At 55.4% G+C, this 24,496-nt stretch overlaps 1 protein-coding gene across 2 annotated transcripts; it reads right to left on the bottom strand.

Annotated features, from left to right (window-relative positions):
• Positions 1–2,902: 2,902 nt before the first annotated feature.
• UCK2 (uridine-cytidine kinase 2) lies at positions 2,903–24,280 on the bottom strand. Of its 2 annotated transcripts, none has more exons than XM_009462491.2 (7): positions 24,155–24,280; positions 13,499–13,658; positions 12,452–12,548; positions 11,445–11,587; positions 7,483–7,580; positions 5,549–5,597; positions 2,903–5,054 (listed from the first exon to the last, which is right to left on the bottom strand). In XM_009462491.2, the coding sequence occupies exons 1-7, from the start codon at positions 24,251–24,253 to the stop codon at positions 4,915–4,917; spliced, it is 786 nt and encodes a 261-aa protein (XP_009460766.2). In that variant the 5' UTR covers positions 24,254–24,280; the 3' UTR covers positions 2,903–4,914. The 2 variants fall into 2 exon arrangements, with proteins under 2 accessions (XP_009460766.2, XP_087590077.1); XM_087733951.1 differs by lacking the exon at positions 24,155–24,280 and adding an exon at positions 23,346–23,461.
• Between the last annotated feature and the right edge of the window lie 216 nt (positions 24,281–24,496).

Below are 24,496 nucleotides of genomic sequence, written 5' to 3'. Positions count from 1 at the left end.
GTGGTTTCTAACACATCCGTAGCCCTTGCGTCTTTACTGCCGCATGGATCTCCATCCCCTGCCTCCACTGAGACAGTAGACCAAAGGACCTCGCTTAGCACACCGTCCCTCAAATGTTGGTGTGCTGCCCCCAGGCTTATCTCTAGCAAGCCTGGTTTTACCCCTTTCCCCCTTCCAATCTAGTTTAAAGCTCTTTCAATGAGCCCTGCTAACTCCTGTGCTAGGATCCTTTTCCCCCTTTGAGACAGGTGTACCCTATCTGTTGCCACCAGGCCTGGTGACGTGTAAACTGGCCCGTGATCAAAAAAACTGAAATCTTGCTGGAGACACCAGGCTCGAAGCCAGGTATTGATCTGCTGGCTCTTTCTGTGTCTTTCCTCATCATTCCCTGCAACTGGAAGGACAGAGGAGAACACTACTTGCGCTCCTGATCCCTTAACCAGTCGTCCCAAGGCCCTGAAGTCTCTCTTGATTGCCCTTGGACTTCTAGTTGCGGCTTCCTCGCTGCCTACCTGAAAAATCAGTAATGGGTAGCTTCCTACCCTGGTACGGCCCTCAGAAGCTTTCTCTTCACATCTTTAACCCGGGCCACAGGGAGGCAGCAGACTTCCCTAAGAAGTGGGGCCAGTCTGCATATCAGGGCTTCTGTTCCACTCAGGAGAAAGTCTCCTAGGACAATGACCTGTCTTTTTTTCTTTGTGGAAGCTGTTTTGATGCTGGGTGTAGGCTGACTTAACCTGGGTGACACCTCCAAGCTGGATGTACCATCGTCCCTGTCACTGTTTGGTTCCTCTTGCAGAGCTTCATACCTGTTTTGTAATGGCACCTGGGAAGATGGGGCAGTCACAGAGCAGACGCGCCTGCTGCGCTGGGCAGGAACTTGTCACCATCGCCCCCGATCCCTTAAGTCACTGTGTTCAGCCCAGGCGGAGAGAGGATAGGGAATCTTCTGTGTCACGGGTCCTGTCTGCCTGCTGGGCCTGTCCGAGGGAAGGCAGGGTGCAGTTCCTCTCTCTCTCTCTCACACTCCCTGATACCCCTCAGCCTACTCATCTTCTCCCGGAGCTCTGTCACTAAGCAGAGGAGCTTCTCTACCTGGACGCACCTCCCGCAGGCGTGCTCACTGCTGCCGTCCGGTCCGGTACTGGCATCAGAGCAGGGCAGGCCCTGCAGCCCGGCACCTGGGCAGCAGCGCGTTCCCGCCGGAGCTCTGTCTGGGCAGCTGCGTCTGCCGTGGTGGGTGCAGAGCTTAGCGAGGCCGTGGCTTTCTGCCGGGTGGAGACCATTGCTCCCTGGTCGATTTTCAGCCCCCTTCCTCCACGCCCTGCCGCCCCAACTGCCGCACCACGCCCTGATCGCCTGCGTTCCCTAAGGGCTGCTTTTGTATGCTCCTGGCCCCACCCAGGTCTCGTCAGCCGCTGTCAGGTGAGCTGTGGGCTCCTGGAGTCTCTCTCAGCTCCCCTGAGGCTCCCCAGGGTCGGGAAACCCCCCTGCACACCGCACTAGAGCGCTCCGCTGCCGATCCTGCCGGCTCCGAAGCTGCTCGCCTCGGCAACTTGAGTGCTGGTTTCGGTTACACCCGGTAATAAGATACCCCTTCAGCCTTCTCTTCTCCAGCTCTCTCAGCCTTTCCTCGTAGTACAAATGCTCTGGTCCCTTCATCATCTTCATGACCCTTCGCTGGACTCTTACCAGTAGCTCCATCTCTCTCTTGTACTGGGGAGTCCAGAGCTGGACACAGTACTCAGGTGTGGCCTCACCTGAGCAGAGGGAGAGGATCACCTCCCTCGACCTGCTGGCAACAGTCCCCCTAGTGCAGCCCAGGACACCTTTAGACCTCTTTGCTGCAAGGGCATATTGCTGGCTTGTGGTTAACCAGGACCCTCAAGCCCTTTTCTGCAAAGCTGCTTTCCAGATGGGGGGCCTCCAGGATGTACTGGTGCATGGGATTGTTATTCCCCAAGTGCAGGACTTTGCACTTCCCATTGTTGAGTGTCAAAAAGTTGCTGTCAGCCCATTTCTCCAGCCTCTCAAGGTCCCTCCGGATGGCAGCACAACCCCCTGGTGTACCAGCTACTCCTCCCAGTTATGTGTCATCAGCAGACTTGCTGGGGGGACACTCTACCCCATCATCCCAATCTTTAATGAAGGTGTTGAACAGGATTGGACCCAGTATTGACCCCTGGGCTACACCACTACTGGTCTTCAAACAGATTTCATACCACTGATCACCACACTCTTGGGCCCAGCCATTCAGCCCGTTTTCAGTCTATCCCGCTGACTGTTCATCCAGCCCATACATCAACAGCTTCACTATGAGGATCTTACGGGAGACCATATCAAAAGCCTGACAGAGGTCACGGTAGACAATACACGCTGCTCTTCCCTCATCTACCAAGCCACTCATTTCATCATAGAGGGTTATCAGATGAAGCATGACTTCCCCTTCGTGAATCCATGCTGACCTAAAGTGATTCGCCGTAAAGCGATTTACCCCTTTGCTAAAAGCAGTCTCACCCTTGCCTGATACTCCACTAGTGCAAATGCCACCCTGCCTGTAAGGTCTTCTGATGAAATTCACTTGACTGTCATCTGCTCAAGAGACTTACCGGGAAGGGCTGAACTTGTCTCTCTCTCTGCTGTCCTAAGAGCACAGAGGGGTTTCACAAAAGCACCCCGAGCCACATGTGCACCAGGACTTGCTGAGAGCTGGCTGGCCAGCCAAAAGCCAGAGCCACTGCCTTCAGCACCTCCTTCTTCACCAAAGCAGTCTGTGCCAGGAGCTTTGCTCAAGGTCTGGCTTTGCCATGCAGAACTAAGACAATGATAGCCAAGTCTGCTTCCACACTGACACCGCAGCCAGCAACATGCAGCACCAAACAGGAGACAAGAAACACTAGCATCCATTTGTTCTGTCTTTATTTACAGGGGAGAGGAGGCCAGTACTTCATCTTGAGAGCTGTCTTGGCTGCTTAAGCCCTGAGAAGCCTCACCAGTTCTGCAGGGCTTCGGTCCCTCTTACCTATGGCTGTACCTAGAATTAGCCAGTGCCAGCCCATGATTATGGCAAAGCTGATATGCCTCGGGGAGTGTCTGCAGACAGGGAGGAGGATAAAGGGCTGCCATGTGCCCCCGTCACAGATCAAGAGTTTGCCCCAGCTGCGGTCACTGGGGGATGTGTCTCCTTTCTTATTCTCTCTGTTAAAAATCAAAGCTTGTCTCAGCTCACATGGGGCTGGAGACTGATGGAGCATTGAGCATCTAAGGTCTTAAGCTTTTAACCATGCAGAGCAAAATCAATGCTCTGGAAAGACTAAAAATCATCAGAGGGAGCAAGGCTAAGGGTCCCTGCTCCAGGCTTTGTGGGATGCCTATGAAAGTTATTTTCAGTGGGGCAAGTCAGTCCCAGCAGCATGGGCCAAAGGATCTTTCCTGGCTACCATCCTACCACATCCCCTTCCCTGGCTCCCACCACTGAGCCCCTGCCCCAGCCCAGCTGTCCCACCTTGCTCTCCAGGCATCCCCAGACCTGCAGTACTGCCCCACCAGGCCCTCCTGGGACACGGCTGTTGCAGCACTACCAGGTTAAGGGAGACCAATTCTCACCCTGAGCAAGGGAGGGCACTTCCTGGGCAGCCCTGGGGACACATACTGCAGGGACACAGTGCCCTCCATCAGGACGCAATGAAAGGGACACAGGCCAGGCAAGAGCATGCTCTGAAAAAGGGGAGCAGAGGACTCCTGGGCATCTAGTTTCATGCTACCCAGCTGGGACCTGTGGATGTCCCACACAGGGATGCCAGACAGCCCAGGGACCGCTACACACTGCTGCCACCCTTCAGACAGGCTGCTCAGCAGCTGCTTTTCATCATCCATTGCCCCTTTCTTTCAGAAAAGGCTGGTTCTCCCTAAACCATATCTTACAGACCCAAAATCCCCCATCCAAGAGCAAAACCGTCCCAGGTGAGGAATGACAGACACACCTCTGACCTTTTGGCAAGCCAACCTCCAGGCGCAGGGTTGAGCCCAGGGCTTGGCTAGAAGTCCCACCACACACATGGCCACCGAGCTCCAGAGGGGCTGAAGGTATTCGCACGCCGCCCCCACCCAAGCCAGGCACTGAGACTGCTAAAGACGCAAGCTGCCACATTTATATGATCACATACCCAGCATCACCTACCAGGTCCTTGCTGGAGGGTGTGACAGCAGAGCCACACCTGTGGTGGGAAGGGCTGTCAGACACAGAAAGGGACGCTGTTGAGGGACTGAGAGCTGGAGGTGCAGAGACAGTCAGGGGAGGTATTACACATCATTCTCCCAACTCCCAGCAGCATTGTGCAGTGCCTGCCAGCCAAAGCCAGGCTGCTCGGACCTGAACAGCAATGGCAGGAGGAGGCAACCCCAGCCCAGTCACAAAATCCATGCCACACTCAAGCTGCCACCTCCACCACAGCCCGCCCCTTCCCCGGGATGGAGACCACTGTGATACTAAAGCAGTTGTCAAATGCTCTTCCTTCCTTACTGCCTTTGAGGTGAGGATCCTGACACCAACGCCTTCCAGGACCCTCTTCCCAGCCCCCTCCCAGCAACACTGAGCCTGGCAAATACCTTATGGCAAGTAATTTTACGTTATTCTGCGTTTACACAAAAATAGAGCAATTCTATATTTATAGAGATTTATAGCCGGTTCCGTGCTGGAGGAGCTATTGAGCAAGGCCAGGAGCTGTGGGCGGTCCAGGCTCCCAAGCAGCCGGCTGTTTCTCGTTCGGCATTTCCAACATACAAAATTAAAGGCATTCGTCTCCGTCTGGTTTCTTAAATAGATAAGGGGGGAATGAACAGACAGTATGTACAGAGGGGCAGTGGCAGGACCCGAGCGCCCTCTGCCCCCAGCCTCACGCCTGCCACCCGGGGTCAGTGAGGCCGGCTGCTGGACTCTGAGGGCTGCCGCTGGCGGGGAGGAGTATAGCCATTCAGGTAGCCGTTGCTCTGGCGTTTGCTGAGTCCTCCGTTAAGAATGTCCTGGATGTGCTGCACTATCAGGTTTATGGCCACTGCAAGCAAAAGGGAGGGAAAGACATGGGGGAGAGATTGCATTAGGATCACTGCAAATAAACTAGAGCCAAACCAGAGACAACGACCCAGCTGTTTCCTCTGCTCCTATCCCCTCCTATCGCATGGTGGGGAACTGCAACCCTGCGGGGAGGCACTCAAGCCAGTAGGGTCAGGCTGATTCCAGCCAGGTAGAGACCTGGCTGTCCCAGCTGCACGTCTGGCCTTGGAGAAGCACGTTTCCCTTTGTGGGGGATGAACCAGGAGTTTGCCTGGAGGCACTGCACTGGAGATGGGCTCCCAGGCTTGATCAGAGGCGCACAAACTCCCAGTCCCAGCATTAGCTCATCTCCATGGGTGTGTGGTAACAGCACCCTCTCAGGTGGCAGCGGCCTGAGCCACCTCCACGGCAGGTCCTGCTACCTCCTACCTAACTCTGCCGCAACAGCCCAAAGCCGGCTGCCAGGACGTAACAGCAGGGTCTGGGTCCACTCACCTTCATTATCTGCTCCTCTGGGAATGATCACATCCGCATACTTCTTGGTCTGGAAGGAGAAAGAGCACTGCATTACTGAGAAAGTGGAGACCCCGCAGACTGGGGCATTGTCCCTGCTTCCTGGGGCAGGTCCTTCCTTGCCAAACCCAAACCCACTGGGAGGTATGTGGCTGCTGATAATACATTTTGGATGCTCTTATTTGTCTTCTGCTCTGTGTTTCAAGGGCCATGCTTTATGACTTGACTCCATTTTCATGAGCTCATACAGATTCCAGTAAGAGGCACCCTAACAAAACCTGAAATTAAAAAGCCTCACAACTGCAAGATTCCAGCAGCTGATGCTTTTGGGAACAACCTCCCCCCTGAATCCAGCCAGACTTGGTACAAGAGCAAGAGTTGGCATGCCTGGGCTGTGTGGAGATGCAGGGCACAGCCATGTGATCTGCTTGGGATGTGGGGAGAATTTTCTACCAGCATCACTTGCAAAAAAGGCTCTTCCTGAGAGTAAACTCAGGACACGTGAATTCAGGTGTCTGATTCACCTGAATTCACCTGTCTGAGTCAGGACACCAGTCCTGACCTATTTTCACCTGCAGGTGCCAGTCTCAGTTTCCTCCTCTATTTGTGTCAGCTTTTACAGCTGATCAGCTTCCTGACAGCCAAGCTCTACCATCAGAAAACAAACCAGCCCGCTGGGTGAAGTGTGTCATCTGACACCTCCAGGTGCTTCCAGCCATATCAAAAATCACCAGGACATGCTGGACCATTGCAGTGCTGGACCACCTGGCCCAGAGCTGGTTTAGGAGTTGAGTAACAGCAACAGGAGGTGCTGAGCCTGCTCGACCTCCGCATGCAATTGCTCTGCAGCTGAGCCCACCACCAGGTTGGAAGTGGGAGCAGACCACTGCAAAGCTGGTGGGTAGGGACAAAGCAGTTGTTTTCTACCCTCCTTGTTTCACATTTTGTCCTCCTACAGACTCTTCAACAGAAGAGACTGATGCAGCATCTGCTGCTTTGCAAAGCTGCAGATTTACCTTGCTGGGGACTTGCAAGGAGGGGAGCCACCAAGCTGGACCTGCCCCTCAGGAAAAGCCTTTCTGCGATTACACTGGAATTGGACCTTGGTCCCCAGAGCCACAACTGAGTGAGACAGAGAAGAGAGTGCTGCCCAGGAGCCAAGAAAAGATCTTGTAGCACAGAAAGAATCAGCCCCTCTTACAGGAAGGGGCAGAGCTAGCCACATAGACAGGCACAGAGATGTTCCTGAGGCTGGAGGCACAGGTTCAATTCCTGCCTGCGGTGCTGGCCAGCAGTTCCCAGGTTGCAGGACTCTGCTGGCTCAGTTCCTCCAGAATAAGAAGAAATTCCTCATGTAACTACCACATCTGCTTGAAAAGCCTTGAGAACCAAGGTGCAGGCTCCTCTCCACAAGAGCCAGGAGAGGTGTGCAACCGCTGCTCCTCCAAATGCGCTATTTCACCTGCAAGTTCTGCAGGACTGCAGTGGTCTCCCGCATGCAAAGTCCCTGTCTGCTAGGGAGCCTTGCCTCGGTTATCAGCTCCCAAAGTAGCTTCCTTTCTCCAAGCAGACCTTGCAACCCTGGCCCCAAGTGAGGGGGCCTTCCCATGGGAAGGCAAAGCAGTCTCCCACAACCAGAGGCTGAAGGGGTGCTTGGAGGCCAAGGCGTAGAGCAGACAGACCTCGCTTGGGGAGGGTGATCTCACCAGGAAGGCAGTGGCTGTATAAATAGTCCCCATCTCGCCCTGCCCTGGCCAGCACTGGCCACCCCCATTTTTGCCAGTGCCTGCAGGGAGGGAGCAAGGTGAGGCAGGCTGATCTGAGCTCTAGGGCACAAAATGCTCCTGTCTGAGGAGCTGGGCAGGGTATGAGGCATTTTTGGGAAGACTCCTGTGGGTGTCACTCCCCTTACTTACTGGCAAACAGAACTCCTCAAAGGCAGGCTTGACGAAGGTGATGTACTGAGATAAGATCTGCTCGAGGTCCCTGCCTCGCTCACTGATGTCTCGTAGCACTGTAGGGAAGATGTAAGGCACAATCAGCGGCTGAGACATGAATCGGTCCATCCCCTTTCCCTTCAGTACGGCCTTTGGCCAGCCACCCAGGTATTTTGCCTGAGGTCTCTGTTCCTGGAAGCTGCTGCCCACATGTCCTAGCACACCCCAGCTCAGCTACATGCTTTTAAGCCCCTTCCAAGCCTTCCTGGGAGCTAAGGGCTGTCTGACCTGACCAAGGGTTTTTCTTGGCCTCCCTCCCTTCTCAACTCTGCAAACACATTCCAGCTGTAACCAGTGCCACCCCAGTCCTGACTGTTTCCAGCCTCAGCCCTTGCATCCCTCCTGTCACTCCGCCCTGCCCTTGGCCTAAGGATGGGGCATTCTCCCAGTCGTCCCAGTGCAAAGGTGCCCAAAGAACAGAAAAGCAGTGGGGTTCACCCATACACACATTAAGGCGCAGTTTAACTCAGGTTTGTAGAGGTGAGGAAAGTAAAATTCACCCACCTACCCAGCTCTGCCAGGCTCCTTGTGCTGTCCCCAGCTGAGCAGGATGGGAAGGCAAAGCAGGCTCCCACAACCAGAGGCTGAAGGGGTGCTTGGAGGAGATCAGCTCAGGAGGAAGCCAGGAGGCAGGAGAGTGAGCTGTCCTCCTGCTTGTTCTGCCATTTGGGCCTTACACCCTGTTTTCATGAGGTATTTGGGCCACTGCCATCTCTGGTCTGAAGCCACTTCAGCATGGAAAAGTGCCCCTGTTCAGCAGGAATTCAATCCACGGGTAAGAGCCAAAACAGCGCTATGGCCGAACAGACAGCTCTTGGCTCTCCCCAAGGGGCTGCCTGGCTTCTCCCCAGCATGCTAACGCCTGGCAGTGGGTTCGGAGCAAGCCTTCTCCACGTGCCAAGCAGAGCCAAGCCATGGCACCGCCAGTCTGCGTGACCTGCTCAGCAGCCAGTGCCCGTGTGCTTGCAAGGCCTGGACAGTGCTGTTCTCCCAGTGCTGGTTTGGCACCATCCCCGCGGCTCTGTTTGCCATCAGCCAGCAGCTTTGCAGCATGCCATTTTGCAGCCCCACACAGGGGAGGTGACAGGGGGAAGAAAGAGCTGGCAGCAGGATGTGTGCCAGCTCCCTGCCTGCTCCAGGAACAGCTCAGCCCCGCCCAGGCTGCTCTAGCCAGCTCCTTCCCTTCTCCAGAGAGCGGGAGCAAGCCCCAGCTCAAACAATACAGAAAAACAAGCAAGGAAAATAAAACAGAGACACTTTTGTTTCCCAGGTCCCACACCCTGTTTGTTGGCTGCTCTGGGGCGGAGAAAGAGCATAGCGAGGGTGTATTTGCAGCACACACAGCCTGGGAGAGCGTGCGGGAAGCCTGCAAGCTGCACAGGATGAGTGCCCAGGCTGCAGGGGCTGGTCCTGACAGGGCAAAACTCTCCTGCCCGCTCCCAGAGCAGACCACAGCAGGGCAATCACCCCACACACAAACACAAGTCAGGCACCCACTGTCTTGTACCTGGCCCCAAAGCAATGGGTCCCAGCAACCCAGGCTAAGACCACGCACCCTATCTGGAGGTATCACCCTCTACTTGCAGGGCAGGCAAATGTCCCAAGGATGGATCGGCACCCATCCAGAGCCAGAAGGCAGACATCACTCAACTCAGGCCTGAAACACGCATGTGACACCTGACTTGGTCTTTGTTTTATGGAAGCTGGCTGAGGAGGGGGCAGCAAGGGGCCTCAGCCAGAGTCAGCTATGCACGGATCAGGCTGTTTGAGGCACCTGGCAGACCTTGCCCCTTGCAATCTGGTAGCAGCATTCTTCTTGGGAGAGGTGCCGAGATGAGGACAGTGCGAGCTGCACATACTGAACCCCTGCGCTACTGATTAACTGAGCTGTCAGCTACATTTCCAGGAACCTCATCTCCCACTGCTGCCCAGCTGAAAAGCCCATTGCTGCAACTCTTCAGGATTTCTGGGAGAGCAAGATGACTCAGAGCCATGTCACAATGCAAGATCCAGACATTTGCTACAAGCTGCCTCCAGCTACATTTCAGAGACACGATTATACGTTCAGCACCTCGCACGCAGGCTCTCCTTTCCCAAAAATGCCAGGGAGACATACAGTAAACAGATTTGCTGCTGCAGTGGTCCTACCAACTACTGATGGCAGGCCAGGAGACTGCCAAATGGTCAGTTCCCTATCGGGAGGCCAATGAGTTGCCCTAACTAGGAGACACCAGCACATCAGCCAGCCTAGCTGTCCCTTTGCAAGGCTTTAGCTATCGATGGTAGGCGGGAGAAATACCCCAAGAATGGCCTGGGCCCATGTGGCTCAGGACCCTGTCCAACAGCTGCAGCACAACAGGGTTTAGCTCTGTATTGTGGTCAGCAGCTGGATGGTCTCGGTTCTTAGTCAACGAGATCTCAACCAGTTCTCAAGGCCTGAGCTCACAGTTATGTACCAAGTCCAAAGTGACTGAACCACACAACCCAGGATACGATTGGGAAGCACACATGGTCATGTGGTGCTGCAAATGCACAAGGCAACACCTCAGACAGCTGAGACAGGGCACTGCCAAAAACGTGTGCTACCCTGTGGCTGGGCGTGAACCCAAGTTCCTGCACAGCACAGTCTGCTTAAGGGATAAGGCTCACATTGCGCGATCTTGCAAATGCGTATCTGTGACCTGCTAAGACGTCTCCCTGCAATGACTGTGCTGTCACCTCCCTGGATGAGTCATGCAAGAACAGTGGGCAGGGTCAAGAAGGATGCATAAAAAGCAGCTTTTAATTGGCACTGATGACATCCCAACAGTGGAGGAGACTGTGTATCTGTCTGACAGCAGGAGGGCAGGCAAGACCAGTTCCATTGCAGAGTGGAACAGTCCCATGCACACAAGCAGTCCCAGGCTGACAGAGAGACAGGCTCCTGTCATCACAGCACAGAGGTCTGGATGGGACCTCTCCTCTAAGTCATCTTCTGCATCCCCAGATACCCTGTGGAGGCTGTTGGAGCCAGGCAGGGGTAGGGACAGTTCAGACAGAACTGAATTCTGCCCCAAGAGTCCCAAACGCTTTCTTAGTCATCCAGGAGACTCAGGCGCTACATCAGTGACCCCACTCCTAAAGGCTGCTTTGAAATGAACTGCATCTCAAACCTTGCAGACCCTGCAGAGCTGGAATTCCTCCCATGTTAGCTGGCAACCCGCAGCCAAGCCAGCTGGACTTGGGGAGTCCTAGAGACAGATATTCTGGTTTCTAGGGCTCTTTGCCCCCAAAGCCATCACCCCAGTGCCAAGTACCACAAAGAGGCTCCATGCTGCACTGGCTCTGCTTGCACAAACCAAGATGTAAAACCAAACTCCCCATCTCCATCATCCACAAAGTTCATCCTCACGCCCAAATGCCATCCTCGGAGCACACCCATACCCCAGATCCTGAGCAGATCCATCAGGCACTGACTTCTGATTGAGCTGTCGAGCCGCTTTGCCATGCCCACTGCACCCTTCCTTGCTGGTACCTGCTGACCAGCAGTATCTGCCATTCAGCTGATGGCGCAGGGCTGGTGCCACAGGGCCACATGAGGACACAGCACGCTCAGTAGTCACACTGCTGCATGCATCAAAGGAGGAATCCCAGACAAGGCAGCAAAAACCCCGCTGAATCCTAAGAGACAAGGGAGCAAGGTGCTCCCCACTGCCATAAGCTGCCCTATGTGACACGCTGCACTGGGGAGGAAAAGCTCCCTGACTCTTTGCTAGCAGCAGCACAGCTTTGTGCCAATTCCAGTTCTGCTCCAGTCACTGTCACCTGCCTCTGTGACCAGCTGCCCAGATCAGTTAAGTGACATTTCTGTCCCTGCTACAAAAGGCATGTTCAGGCCTCACCTCTGCGGGACAGCCGGGTGTCTGCGTCCGTGTCCACGAAGAGCTTCATGCGGAAGAGATCTCGCACCTCCTGGCTGTAGAAAGCCAGGATGCCTTCGAAGAGCACCACGTCGGCAGGGTAGACAGTCACCGTCTCCTCTTTCCTAGCAGAGGGACGGAGAGTCAAAATACGCTGGTGGCGGGGGAAACAAGCTAAGAGAGGTGGGGGGAAACAGCGGCGCTCCTAGGCACTGCTCCAACCCTGGCACATCACTGCTGCACCAGGGGGGTGACCGAGGAGAGGGCAGACCTACCCCACCGCAGTGAAGGGAATCCAAGGCATACGTACGCTTCCTAGAAGGACAAACGGCAGAGCAGGAAGCAGACTAGCCCTTCTCCCCCCACCTTGGCCAGCTGCTGCTTGCAAGTGTTATGTGCCAAGCCGTAAAGCCCAGAAAGCCTATGCATGGGGCTTGACCCACAGGAACCTGCAAGGGCCAGCTCTGCTCCCCTGGAAACCAGGCAGCACTCCCCTGACACCACAGTGCTTCTGTGGGAAATGGAGCAAGGTCACGCCATCCACGACCAACACAGGCATGCAAAAACAAGCTGAACACATGCAAGGGAAGAGTTACAGAAGCAAGAACTGTTGTCCTCCTCCTTTCCTGGCAGTGCCGGGCTGTTTGAGCCTGGAACACTTGTTAAAGCTGCAAACACAGAGTTTATGGGGAGAGGAAGTGTGGATGGAGGAAGAAAAGGGGGGCCATAACCCCCTTCTACTGATGCCTGTGTGTTGCTGGACGCAACAGCATGGCTGCGCAGCTTTCCAGACTCTCAGACTGCACCTGTATCTGCCCTGGATCCTCTAACCAAGGGTTTGGAGTAGTTAGCATTGAAACATTCAGTTAGCACATTAGGCGCCTAAGAGCAGGCACAAGTGGAGGGGCAGGTGGTTTGGGCTGGCATGGCTGCGTGCTGCGCCGCAGGGCATTAGCAGAGGCACAGCAAGGCAGGGGCAACTGTTAGACCTGGAGTGGGAGACAAAGTCATAGACGGGAATCTGGACCGTCTTCCCTTCCGTGATCTCTTTGAGCGTTTTCACGATCAGCTCGTTGTCAAAGGCATCTGAGAAGAAAAGAAACGTTACCCGAGGCAGCTTTGCAACCTCTCCCACCCACCAGATGCTGAGGTTAGCCTAGCCAGAGCCACTGGCACCCCGCACTGGGGACGGACAGACACACAGACTCAGGAGGAAAGCCCTCCACGTCCCCGTGGGCATAGCAAGGCCCAGCTCTCTCAGAGCCCCTGGGGTTTCACTGCTTTGCACCAGCCTGGGATCTGGCCCACAGAGATCAATATTGTCCTTGTATGGCAGTGCTGACAGCCTGGGCTCGGGAAGGCATCTCCTCCAGGGCTCCAGCCCTTCGAGAGACTGGAGCAGTGTTTCAGCCTCGAGCTGCCAGACAGACAGGGCTCTGTTTGCTCAGTGCTCACTGCCTCTGGCCATTGTCCTCGTGGGGATGAAGGGACAGCGGCTCTGAAATTTCCCCACCGAGCCTGGAGATGGTTCAAAAAGCCCCTGTTGTAACAACAGGGCATGGCCCCCTCGGTGGAGGCGTTTGCAGAGCAGCTGCACAAGATGGTTCCCTCCTTGAAGGAGGGACATGGAGCTGCTGGCTCCAGGGGGCTGTGCCAGGCCAGATCTCCCTGGTCCCAACCCAGCTGCACCAGAAAGGTTTTCAAACTGGGGGATGTTTTTGCAGGGAGAAGAGGAGCATCTTAAGGAGTTTGAGGGTTTACAACCTGCCCTTTCTCATCCCAAACACTCCACCCCAGAGGCAGTTTCCTTCCCAAGAGAGACAGAGGTTGTACTGCAGGGGACACAGGTGGCCCCCAGCCACCCTGCCAGGGATGCACCCGCTTCCTGAAGAGCTTAACCAAGCCACCCACTCCTGCCCCATGCAGAGACAGAGTCCCAGTGTCCATGCAAGGCTCTTTGCTGGTGGAGCAGGGATTCCTGCTCCAGCCCTCGCCCCCTACTGCACAGCAAGGCCCCGGTGCTGTTCTCCATTCACCTGGGTGGTCAAAATTGAACTGGCCTTTGAGTGCTTTGGATTTCTGCTCTGAGGTGAGGACCCGGTAGAAGCTGTCTTGGCTCACAATCACCACCTGCTTCTGGCGGTAGTCCACCTCGTTCTGGCCCAGCAGCTGGACGATCTTGGAGCACACTGAGGACTGGGAAAGGAAGAGCAGAGGATGCAAGTCAGTGGCAAGTGGTGTCTGAGCCATGCAGGGAGGATGTCCCCAGGTAACAGCCATTCCTGGGTGCATGGGGCACTGCTTGCTGGACCTCCAGCTGAGAGTTCATGGTACCCTCAAAGGCACAGCCCAGAGCCAGTGAGGGAAAAGTGCTCCAGGGGCATCACCATGGGGCGCTTCAGTGTGAAAGCAGCACCAAGCTTGCTCCCTGCCTCCCTCTCCCCCGTCCCTATGGCCTGCCCACAGCTCCTGTTCTCAGCACAAACTGCAGCAGGAAACCAGTCAGCTGCTGCCTGGGTTCAGTCGCACCCCTCGGGGCCCCCACGACCAGCTCCAGCCTGCCCAGCAGCTCCCCAGGGAGCAGAGCTGTGCATGGCACCAGGGCTGAGCCTCCTCCCTGTGAGGCAGCCTCAGTGCCTTTGTTCCCCCAGCCCTAGTCCAGCCCAGAAACTCCACCACTGCACAGGCATGGAGGGAGAGAGTCCTCAGAGAGGGAGAGCCAGGTTGTTTTCATACCCTAAATAAAGCCCAGGATGAAAAAATACCAGAAGAGCAGCTCTGGAACTTTATCCAGGGATCTCTGCCACAGCTGCAAGGGCTGGGAGGAGCAGCCGTGAGCATATCCTGGTGCCTCCTGGCACAGCAAGGCTAAAGGCACTGCAGAGCCAGTGGCTGAAGAGCCACGTGGCTCTGGCTGCCAGTGCAAGATCCCCACGAGCACTGCTGGCACAAGAGCCGGCACCTTGCACACCGCGCAGAGTGGGCTGGGTGCCAGTGGCCAGCATTGACTCTCTGCTGGCACCGCAGCAGGCACCAGCTGCGTGGCCAAGGGTCACGCCGGACCGCCGTCATCACACCACGAATCAGAGCAGAGCTTGGGGGACAAATCCAAAAGCCTGCTTCAGTCTCTTCTCCTTAGTCATACGAGTCCTTGGCCGCTGTGCAACACAGCGGCGTTAACTGCATCACTAACTGGCAGCCGGCACGCCTGCCCCGGCCAGTGAGAGCCAAGGTCAGGCCGGTGGGGGAGTGCTCTGCTGCCTGCAGGAGCACTGCACGTCAGCCCCTGTGGCATCCACTGTTTGAGAAAGGGGTGCTCCTGGTGCCAAACTGAGCTGCTTCACCTCCTGCAAATCATGCTTGCTGCAGATGCCCATCTGAGCTGCTCCTGGCCTCGGTTACCACAAATACTCTCTGCTGAGCACTCTGCTTTACAAAGGAGGTTTGCTTGCCCCAGCCTGCCTGTGGCTTTTTCTATGCTCTCACCTCCCCACTGGCTCAACCATCTGCTCCGTACCTGGCTGGCAACCTCCAGATGCAGAGCTGAAGACAGCAGTGGTGAGAGGGAACAGGGAGGGGAAGGCATGCCTGGCAGAGGAGGTCACCCCAGCAGGCAGAGGGCAAGGCTGTTTGCCTGAGAAGCTGGAAGATTTGACAGCATTCCTGTCCCCAGAGACCATCTCTTCCCCTCCAGGCCAAGCTGACCTGACTTGGCTGTGACCACTGCGCTGTGAGTCAGCCCCAGCCTGGCTGGAGAGCCTCCGCACACAGCACTGCTGCAGAGCGAACCGGCTCGGGCTGCCCGACAGCAGTCCTTGCGGCCCTGGGCAGAAGTTTGGGGTTTGGGTCAGGGATGGGGTCTCGCTGAGCATCCCACCTTCTTCTCATGCCTCTCAGGGCTGGCAAGTTGTGCTTCCCAAGCCACGTTGGCAGCCCTGCCCTGCAGCAAGCTGCTACCACCCAGAACAAAGCACTGCAAGTCAGTGCCAGTCACTCACCCTTCGGCACATGCAGACACAAAGCCAGAGCCCGTTCTCTGTTTCCTCTGTTTTCCCACTCCCCACATCCTTCTCCAGCCTGTGTCAGCCCTATTGCTTATCCAGCTGTATCCCATAGGTTTCGCAAAAACAGGGTGTGCACAGTGCCTCTCCTCCACTTTTCCTCCCTTGCTCTCTCCCTGGGATGCTGCTGCCTTTCCGTGCTGCCCATGCAGCAAAGAGACACGGTGCAAAAGGGTTCAGCCTTGGCCACAGCTGCCGAGGGCACCAGGCTTCTCAGGCCCTTTGCAATTAGGAATAAATCACCTTCCAGCTCAGATCCCCAGCCTGTAGATCAGCAGGCTCCATACGGATCTGCACCAGTAACTGCTTTCCCCAGCCCAGGGGAAGGAGCAGGGCTCCTTTACTTCGGATCAGTGAAAGCAACACACCAGTTGCACTCGCACTCTCCCCTTGGACCTCAGCACACAGATGGACAATAAAACCATTTCAGGGCATCAGACAGTTCCGGCCAGTCTTTCTGCTGCCTTATGCACATTAATCCCTCGTCTACTGATCCTGGAAAGTGGGGAAGAGAGTCCCCATCATCTCTGAAAATTGCCCTCCTGTTCCATACCCCACAACATGAGACATCCAATGGTGAGAAAAACCCAAGGAGAAAGTAGCCCTTGGCAGCTGGAGACAGGAACGTAAGTCCTGGCTCAGACGTACGTCCTACCAGGGCAAGGATCAGAGCATGTCCCAGATGCATTTACCATCCAGTGCTCTGGGGTGGCAAGTGCCTCTTGCAAAAGCATCCAGGCAGATGCTACAGACCCTTCCCTTTTCTCTGGTGGGCTTTGGAGAGCTATCATAAGTGGTGGAGAAAGATGATCACAAGGACATCCTGCTCTCAGAACAAAGCTCAGGTCCGGTGTACCGTGTCGCCCAGGTGGGCACCTCTGGGCTCTGGGAAGAGGCACACATGTCACCGTGGTCCCGCAGAGGGCAGCTGTGAGCCAGGGCACTGCTCGCATGTGATACCTGCAAAACTGCAGTGGGACATAGGGACAGCAGGGAACACGTCACGTTCCTCCAACCCACGGGTTGTGTTCAGCTTGCCTTAGCAGGGCAGCAAACCTCGGTGAGGACTCCTGCAGCTTTCTCTTTGGGGCTGGTAAGAAATAACGCCCACCTCAGGTCTAAGTGAAGAAGGTTTTTCCTTTCCCTGCGATCACTTGTGATGGAAATAAGAAAGGTTCGTGAGGGACATTCCCTGATGCCGGTCTGAATACCTCCTACAGCTGGACAGGCAGTTTTTCCCCTTGGTCAATAAACACCCTATGTTAAGGAGGAAGAAAAACCAGAAACGCAGAGGTTACAAATTCCCCTATGCAGTGGGAACAGAAACTCCCAGCCTCAGGAAGCGTCCCTCCAAATGAATGACGCATGTCCCCTGCTTAAACCCCCTTCTTTCAAACCAGCACTGCATACATACATACGTGTGACTGATGTTAATCAGAAGTGTGAAAAATCCACTAATAACTGGAATTGATAGTGGTTAGGCTCTGGGGACGTCTGCAGGTGCCCAGAAAGACCAAGACCAAAGCATGACTGCGAAGTACCATGCCAGGCTGTAACCAGCCTGGATGCACGGTAACCCAGGGGTTGCGTGGTGCTGACACATGCACTCAGCACCTGCTTGAAGGAACAGCCTGGGCTCTGATTCCTTCCTTTGCCAACTCCTAACTGCCTGGCTCCTACCAGCAACCACTTCTCCCAAGGGTGAAGACAACAATTGTTTCTTCCCTGAGAAGCCCAGGACTGCAAAGGCAAATGGAGGATGACTTGAGGAAGATGACATGATGCTATAGATGAATCCCAGTACAGAAATTCTGAGATTTGAGCCCCATCCCTAGCTCTGCCCTGCATGACACATCCCATCTGCAGGAAGATGAGAGGCATGACAGGGCTCCTTGCCTCCGCTCAGCCCCTTCCCTAGATCTACATTGTCCATGCGTACCTTGCCGCGACCCAAAGCAAATGCTGATGGTGATTCAGCTGCAGCGCACTCACTGGCAACAGGATGCTTTCTCAAGCAAAAGCCTTCCCCTCCTCCAGAACTTGTTTAAAACTAAATATAGACAGGACACAGCAGCCTCTGAGCCTCCATGGTTGCCAAATGGACCTTTCCGATGTTAGCCACATGAAACCAATGCAGGACTTTCCAAGCATGCAGGCAGGGAGCCCCGGCCCCTCTGCCATCGTTCATGACTTTCCACACACTGCAGCGAGGGAAACTCAGCTCCAGGGTCAAGCAAACTGGCTGCGACCCACTGAGCTGCACTCCCCCAGGCTTTGCGCTTGAGCTGCTCCCTGAGAAAGCTGTGCAAACCAACCCACAGCACACACAGACGGTTGAGAGGGAGGTATCTGCACACCACAGTGCACGAAGGGAGCTCAGGGAAATGTTATTCCTGCACAGAAGCGGCTGCAGCTCCCCTTGCAGGATTCCTCCTCTGAACCAAGCACACAAATAAGCAGTGTTTCAGGAAGAAGTACAGCTTTATTCTGCTGGGAGGGGAAGACACAGAGGGTACCCAGAGAAGAACTCCAGCATATTTTCCCAAAAGGAGAGAGGTGGTGCACAGGGGAAATTCAACAGATGGGTGTTCAGAGCCCTACCCCTGACGTTTTTTTTTGAAAGATATTAATTACATTACATATTTAATTCATATTCACTCATGGCCTATAGCCAGCTGCTCAGATATTCTTTAGGAGTTGACTAATTCCCCAATATTATTATGCACATTATCCCACAATCCCTCTTGGGTAGCTCTGATCAGCCAGTAAATTACGACTTCAGACGGGTATTAGAGAGAAAGGTGATGGACAGTGCTACAGTCAACCACCATGTGAAGGTACCAGGCAGGACACAGCTGATGCTTTCAGCCCCAGGTTTGCTGTGGCAGACAGGGCAGTACAGGCACTTCTGCCTCGGCTGGTAAGGCCTGTCCTGGGCTAGGAGGAATCTTTAAGCCTTGTGCATGTGGATATGACAAAACCCACTCGCTTTGAGCAGTTCATCCATCCCCAGGGAGCCTGGCACTGCAGAGGGATGTCTACACCGAGCTGCTCACTAGGCTCCCAATACAGCAGCAGGGAGGACCTCTCATCCTCCCAAGGACTCCAGACTAGACACCTAGCAAAAGTGACTTATGCCAGATAAAGTTATTCCAGCCCTAAGAAACACTGAAGCTGCCAGTCCCCTTGGGACCAGGTAAAGGGAGAAGCGCTGTGCCCAGAAGCAAGACCTACCAGGAGAGACAATGTGCTGGGCTCCAGACAGACTCCTGCCATGGCTGCAGGCTGCTCGCCCTGAGCCAGGATGCGGCTCACCGTGAGGACAGTCCCCCCCAGCAGAGCAATGCCCTTGGCCCACAACAAATGAGACAGCCAGGAGACAGGAAAGACTGCAGCAGTCACTTCCCACCTCCCACCAAGGAGAGAAGCCCAGAGGTCATATCTATGAACACCACTGCCACGACCCCCTTCCTGTAGGATCTGGATGTGAACAGGCTTGGCAGTGTCTGTCAATAGCTTTGCATCCACAGGAGCCTGGCTGAGGTGTCCTCATCACATGCTTGTGGATAAAGTAGTCTCCAGTTTTGGGATCTGAAATGATTTTCCCTAAGATCAGATCAGGGACCACTGAGGTTGGTTACTTGCTGCATTTCTTCAATGTCCCCTATAGCACAGTTCCCTTTCCAGGCATCACAGGGACTCAACTGGGTCCTTGAAATCAGGAGCCATAGCAATGCTGTCCTTCTCTCCAGCAGCACACTAGTGGATTTTGGTCTCTTCTTGTAAGGTTATGTTAATTAGGAATTATTAGGTATTAGGAAGTGCTTGGTGGACTGGGGTGACACACAGAACAGATACTAAATTGGGAAGGGTCCCAGAGCATCTATTAAATGTCTCCCTGCAACTGCAGAGAGCTAGTTCATGACCCACGCAATCCTTTCCAGTCCTAATGGAGCACATCCATATGGCAGCACTGGGACTGGAAACTTGCTATTCTTGTACGAAAAGCCTGGGCCTCCACCCAGAGCTTTCCCAGGCAGGTTCACGGTTCCCGCCTTTCCCTTTGCAAGCCACAGGCCAACCAGCCCCGCACTGGGATAGCCAGGTTTCTGTTCACTCACTCTGGAACACTGTGCATGTGATCAGCAGCCCTGGGCTGGAGCATAAACAGGCAGACACAAACACAGAGGATCTGAACACAGATTACGCGTGAGGAGGAAAACAACCCCCCTAACACAATCCCTCCCAATCCACTGGGTTTGGATGCAGGGTATTTTTCTCGAGCCCCTGCTGCAAACTCCATAGCTTGGAGCTGGCTGAGCCCACGGGACTACAGTAAGCAGGCTCCATAACAAACTCGCACATATTCAGTCAGTAACAGGAAAAGGCTGACCAGTCAAAACATCTTGTGTATCAGTCTGATCAGAGGCTGGCACAGAATGATGTTCTGCTAGAAAGTTTGACGAGTCTCTAGCGTGCATCGACACCAGCGTTTAACAAGTCAGACCTTGTGATTCAGGGCTCCTGCCAGCCACAGAACATCACCAGGAAACAGGTGACACAGGACTGCTGCAATCCCTGCTAGTCCCCCTCCCGTGGCTCCCCACTGCGTCGCTGCCAGGCGTCCCCGGGCTTCTTTGCCCGGCATGCAGGTGGTGACACAGTGGCAGCAACCCCCAGGTTGCCGTGGCGAACCTCAGCCCTTGCTAGTGTAGGGGTCTGAGCTCTGTCAGCAAGAAGCCCCACGTGGAGAGGGAGCTGCCTCATGTGGAGATGCACTGCAGCTGGGGCCACTGCTTCCCTGGGGACCAACATGCTGGCTGTCCCACCCTGGCTCGGTGATACCAGCCTTCTGGCTAGCTCACTCTCCTAGGCAGCCAGCTCAGCCTCAGACAGTGTTTTTGGTGTTTAAAGCAGAAGTGCCTAATGGATTAACAATGAAGAATACACCTGGCTGAACACACGCTGCAATTTTGGTGCTCTGCAGTCTGGAAACTCCCAGGCTGCATGTTCAAACAGACATTTCCAACTTTATGTGCTAACTAAAGATCCAAACAGTGCAGCCACTGGACCATGGTGACACCCATATTCAGCCCTCACTAGTTTGAGAGCCAGGCAGCCAAGGAAAGCATTCAGCCCTTTGTAAATCTGTCTTTTCTTACAACCTCCTGTTGGAAGGTAGCAATCAGCACCTCACTTTGCAGCACGTGGGGACAAGCAATCAATGCTTCAGCCTGCGTTCCAAGCACTCTCCCCACCCCTGCAACCACCCCAGCACCAGATGCTTCCACTGCTGCTGGGAGCAAGCCACTCCAGCACTGCCAGCAGAGCTGCAGGGTTCCAGGAGCTAAACTGAAGCGAGGACACGTGAAGAGCTTAAGCAGGTATCCCAACACTTTCCAGCTCACCCCAGTAGTCAGTTTGCTGAACTTTCCTCCAGCCCGCAGCCTGGCTGCCTGCCTTGCATGCTGCAGTCCTTGGTAGTCAGGAATCTCTTGCGGGAGGGAGGGAAAAAGCTGTTAGCACAAAGACCATGGGTGTAAGAAGGAAACAAGAGCTTTAGCAGAGCACTTGAAAGCATATGGGATGAAAGAAAACACTACAACCAGCCTTGGGAATCCCTCTGAGGAAATGAGGCAGTTGCAGTCCTCTCCGGTTTTGGCACAGGAGGGGGTCTTAATGCCGTGTCATCTCCTCCACATCAGGAGACTGCAGCAAGCTTTGCCTGGGCTGCACAGCGCTTGGATTCTGGGGGACAGTGGGAGAAATGCTGCCTCCCAGCAAGCTTTTGTGAAGAGCCCGTCCCAGCTGAGCCAACACAAAACAGCCACCATGCAGCTGGCACTGCCCTCATAGAGGCTGCACCATCACAGTCCGCCCAGCACCTCTGCAGGTCCCCAGTTTTGCTCCCAACACAGTCCAGATTTCTTTTAAGAACCAAACACAGGAGGGACGCTCAAGTTTCTACCTCCTATTTGAGTACTGAAAGTTGCTCAAGCCTCTTTTGCTCACTAGGGAACAGCAGTCAACCTTTGAATTTGAGTTCTTATCAATTTGTCTTTAAGAAATACCAGCCAAACGCTCCCCCCAGCTCTTTGGTGAAGGCTGGCCGCTTCAAATGCCAGCTTCCCCAGGGCACCACATGACGCAACAAGTTGCGGCAAGCTACAAACAGGATCCCTTCCTTCCACAGCCCGACTGTGCTGGTACATTGAGAGGGATGAGGGGGACCACAGAACCTTTTTCCCCCATCTTAGACTCAACAAAAGCAGCAGAGGGAGGAGCTGGGGGGGGGCCTCGGAAGGCAAATACCCTCTGTTATCTTCAGGCTGGTGTGCTGCCAAAGGGGTGCGTTATGACAACAACCCTCAGTTGGTGTGAAGGCAAATCGGATGGATTTGCCGCTTTCCCAGCACGAAAGGTGCCTGCTTCGCTTTCCCTCTAGGAGCATTTTATTTTCACCCACAGCCAACACACCAGCACAGCAGCCCCCGGGCTGGATTTTAGCAGCAGGAAAGCTTTTAGCTGAGCAAACCACACCAGCCCCACCATTGCGTTCCCAGAGTATGCTGTGGCACTTGGCATAGCCCGGCGCAGGGCACTGTCACTAGCCAGATGGGGGACAACCCCATTGCACCCCTGCCTTGCAGCTGCATCAAATGTGAACTTGAGGGTCTGTGCGCAGAAGCCCCAGGTCCTTTTTTCCTGTTGCTTCTCCTTGAGCAAGCTTTTTTTTTTTCCCAGGATATTTCTTGCAGCCTTTTCCTACAAACTTTGTACTGATCTGCTGGATTCCCTTCAATGGGCAGCACTGCACAGAGGTTTTTAGCAGCCAGCAATCACTGGAAGGGGGAAATCAAAGCTGAGAGACAGGAAAAGTCAGTTAGTACATCTCCCTTGCTAGAAAGAACCATTTCCCTATTTTTTTTTTCCTAAGGCAGCCTGCTGCTACCAAGCTTTTTGACTTTGAAGTTGAGAACAACTGTGGCGTATTGTACTGTAATCACTGCTTTTACCTTGTGGGCCAGAGACAGAGTGTTCAGAGACATAACAGTTCAGCAGCGCCAGACACAATGTTATTGGGACAGCTACAGAGAGGCAGACCCACGCATCAGAGAGCAGACAAACCCAGCACATTTGAGTCACCAGGAGCTGTACTGCACGAACAATCCAGCTTTGGTTCCCAGTGGAGGAGATCACATACTCTCTCACCAACCCTCTCCTGTTATATCTGGATTTTTCCCCCTTACAATAGCAACAGCGGTCCAAGAATCGCTAGGGTACTTAGAGACACATTCTTAAAACACTGTTACTATGGGCTGAGGTACAGCAGTTGGGTTATGCCATCCTTCAAGAGATGCCCCCCCCCAACCAGGAATCAACCTAAAGATATAAGGCTCTGTCTTCCTCCTGTGATGGCCCACACTCACTTTCCTTAGCAAGAAATATTTCAGAGGTATTGCTACTTCCAAATCTAGTCATACTCTCTGAAATGCCTGTTAAAGATGTAGGTAGAAGGTCTGTGCTGCCCTGCATAGGAGGGCTGATTAGCTGTGGATCTGGTTTTACTGCTCTTAAGTAAGAAAAAAAAAAAGTAATTGTCTTTTCATATTAGGATAGAAAGCAACCCACTTCAGGTTAAAAGGAAAAGCGACTGTATGAAATAACTTAAAAAAAAAAAAAAGGCAAGCCGTAACGTTGCCGGAGTTGCCCTGCGCTGCAGCCTGGGTGTAGCAGCCCTCCAGAGAAAACCCGCATTGAGCCCGGCCGGAGCGGCTCTCCCTGGCGCGGCCGGCCCCGCAGCCCCCCGCCCCGCTCCTACCTGCCGCTGCCAAGGACCATCCCCTCCCGGGCGCAGCAAGGAGGTCGTTCTTCCGCTGTGAGTCAGCATTTACTGCAGAATTTCCACTCCTGCTGCCCCAAAGTTGGCCAGAAAAGGGCACCCCCCCCCCCCCCATGCACGACCGACACCATTGAAAGAAAAATTAAATAATCGCACGGCACCCAACGCGCCCTGCGGGTCTGCCGCGGGGCGAGCAGCCTTTTGGGACGCTGCAAGTGGAAGGGTGACGGAGGAAAAGCGCTCATTAAAGCCACGGGAGGGAGGATTTCGCAGGGGGGATGCCGCCTCCATCCCGGTCGGGCCGGGGCCGCCCACGCCCCGCCGCGCAGCCCCCAGCCCTGCCCGCTGCCCCCCGGCAGCTCCCCCCGGCCCGGCGGAGGGGAGCCGGGTCCTGGCCGGGGGGGGCAAAGCCTGCGGCCACCCCGCACCCCCCCTCCACGTGTCCGCGGGTCTCCCGGCCGCCCAGCTCCCGCAGCCGCCGCCCGCGGGGAGGCCTGGGCGGCCCCGCTCTCTCCGCCGGCTCAACCTTCCCGAGGCCCGCCCGGCTCCGGCTCCGGCTCCGGCTCCGCCGCCTCCCCCGGCCCGGCCCGGCGGGGCCCCGGGGCAGCGCACGTGGCCGGGCGGCCGCTCGGACCCGCCGCGCTGCCATGTGGCCGCCGCCGCCGCGCCCGGCGGGGGGAGGCTGCGCCGCGGGGAAAGGCGCGGGGCTCCCCCTCGCTCAGCACAGCTCAGCCCTTCCCATCCCAGCCCCGGGGCTCCCCCGGGCCCCGCCGCCAAGCCCCCCGCACCTTGCCGCTGGCCGTGCCGCCGCTGACCCCGATGAGGAAGGGCTCGCCGCCGCTGGGCTGCCCGTGCTCCTCCAGCCTCTGCTCGCTGTCCCCCGCCATCCTCCCCTGCTCGCAGCAGCAGCAGCAGCAGCGCCGCCGCCTCGCCTCCTCCGCCTTCGCTCTCCGTGCGGGGCTGGATTTATCTGATGAGTCAAGGGCCTTCCTCTCCGCCTGGTTCACATCCCCGGCGCTGCGGCTCCCTGCCAGGTGCCTGCCGCAGCTGCACATGCTCCGGCCCAGCCTGCCGGCGGCGGGCGGCACGGCACGGCACGGCACGGCGCGGCGCGGCGGCCACATGGGTCC

The sequence above is a fragment of the Nipponia nippon genome, unplaced genomic scaffold (genome assembly GCF_047370975.1).
Source record: "Nipponia nippon isolate SJK-2023a ecotype South Korea unplaced genomic scaffold, ASM4737097v1 scaffold_5, whole genome shotgun sequence".
In the NCBI taxonomy this organism is placed as follows: domain Eukaryota; kingdom Metazoa; phylum Chordata; class Aves; order Pelecaniformes; family Threskiornithidae; genus Nipponia; species Nipponia nippon.
This window is presented reverse-complemented; position numbering and strand designations above follow the sequence as displayed.